The 928-nt window shown below is 48.2% G+C and overlaps 1 protein-coding gene across 1 annotated transcript in view; it reads left to right on the top strand.

Annotated features, from left to right (window-relative positions):
• TBC1D10A (TBC1 domain family member 10A) overlaps nt 1–928 on the top strand; it is a 63618-nt gene that overhangs the window by 2731 nt on the left and 59959 nt on the right. Inside the window, exon 2 of the mRNA XM_007947982.2 lies at nt 420–541. Within this exon, the coding sequence (XP_007946173.2) occupies nt 420–541 (122 nt within the window). The remainder of the gene's footprint in view (nt 1–419; nt 542–928) is intronic.

Raw genomic sequence — 928 nt, 5'->3', positions numbered from 1 at the left:
CTTTAGGCACTATGCTACCAGAGCTTCCAAGTTCAGTACTAGGTGTGGCAATACAAACATGGTTTCTCAGAATGTAGTCTTCTGGGACCTTGAACTTACTGCCGTTGAGTGGATTCTGACTCACAGTGACCCCCATTGGATTTCTGAGGTCGTAAATCTTTACAGAAGTAGTTTGCCCAGTCTTGATTCCATAAGAGTGGGTGGTGGGTTTGAACCACTACCAGCCTTCTGGTTAGCAATCAGGTGCCTTGAGTCCCATGCAAGTGCAGTGCAGTTCAAAGAACTGCTTTTCGGATCCAGGCACCTAACCTTAGGGAGAAAACCTGTGCTTTCAACAGTATGCTAATGGAGGTTACCAGTGGGGGTCCAGCCCCAAACCAGGAATGTCAAGATCTTACTTCTTTTTCCTCTTTTTGCAGCCAACAGAAGAAGAAGCCTCCTCAAAGGAAGATTCTACCCCATCCAAGCCAGTGGTGGGGATCATTTACCCTCCTCCAGAGGTCAGGAACATTGTCGACAAGACTGCCTGCTTTGTGGCCAGGTAACACAGTTACTTCTGGCTGTGAGAGCCCGAGGTGGATTCTAGCACCAAGAGCCTCTGAGCCAGCCTGAGGGTAACGCCTGCGTTTTTAGAGAGTTGTTGACTTTTTCTTGGCTTAGCGCCTGTTAGCTCATTTAAAACTACAACCCCCTGGTGAGGTAGGCAGTGGGTGGAGTGAGGGTCAGGGTCATCTCAGGAGCCTGCCTTTCCAAAACCGGGCTGAGGAAATGCCTAGAAAGCTGTGAGAACAGTGTGTCAGAGCTGCTGACCTGAGGGGGAAAAAAAAGAGAGAAATGATCATTGTCATCGTGCAAGGACCACATTCCCCAATTCTAAAAGACCAATCTGTAAAGTGAAATAAAATACCACCTCAGGGTTGTTGCAAAG

This window comes from Orycteropus afer, unplaced genomic scaffold, assembly GCF_000298275.1.
Source record: "Orycteropus afer afer isolate SDZICR_OR568_19922 unplaced genomic scaffold, OryAfe1.0 scaffold00197, whole genome shotgun sequence".
NCBI classification, from domain to species: Eukaryota; Metazoa; Chordata; class Mammalia; order Tubulidentata; family Orycteropodidae; genus Orycteropus; species Orycteropus afer.
Note: the sequence above shows the minus strand (reverse complement) of the source record. Positions and strands in the feature narration are given on the sequence as shown.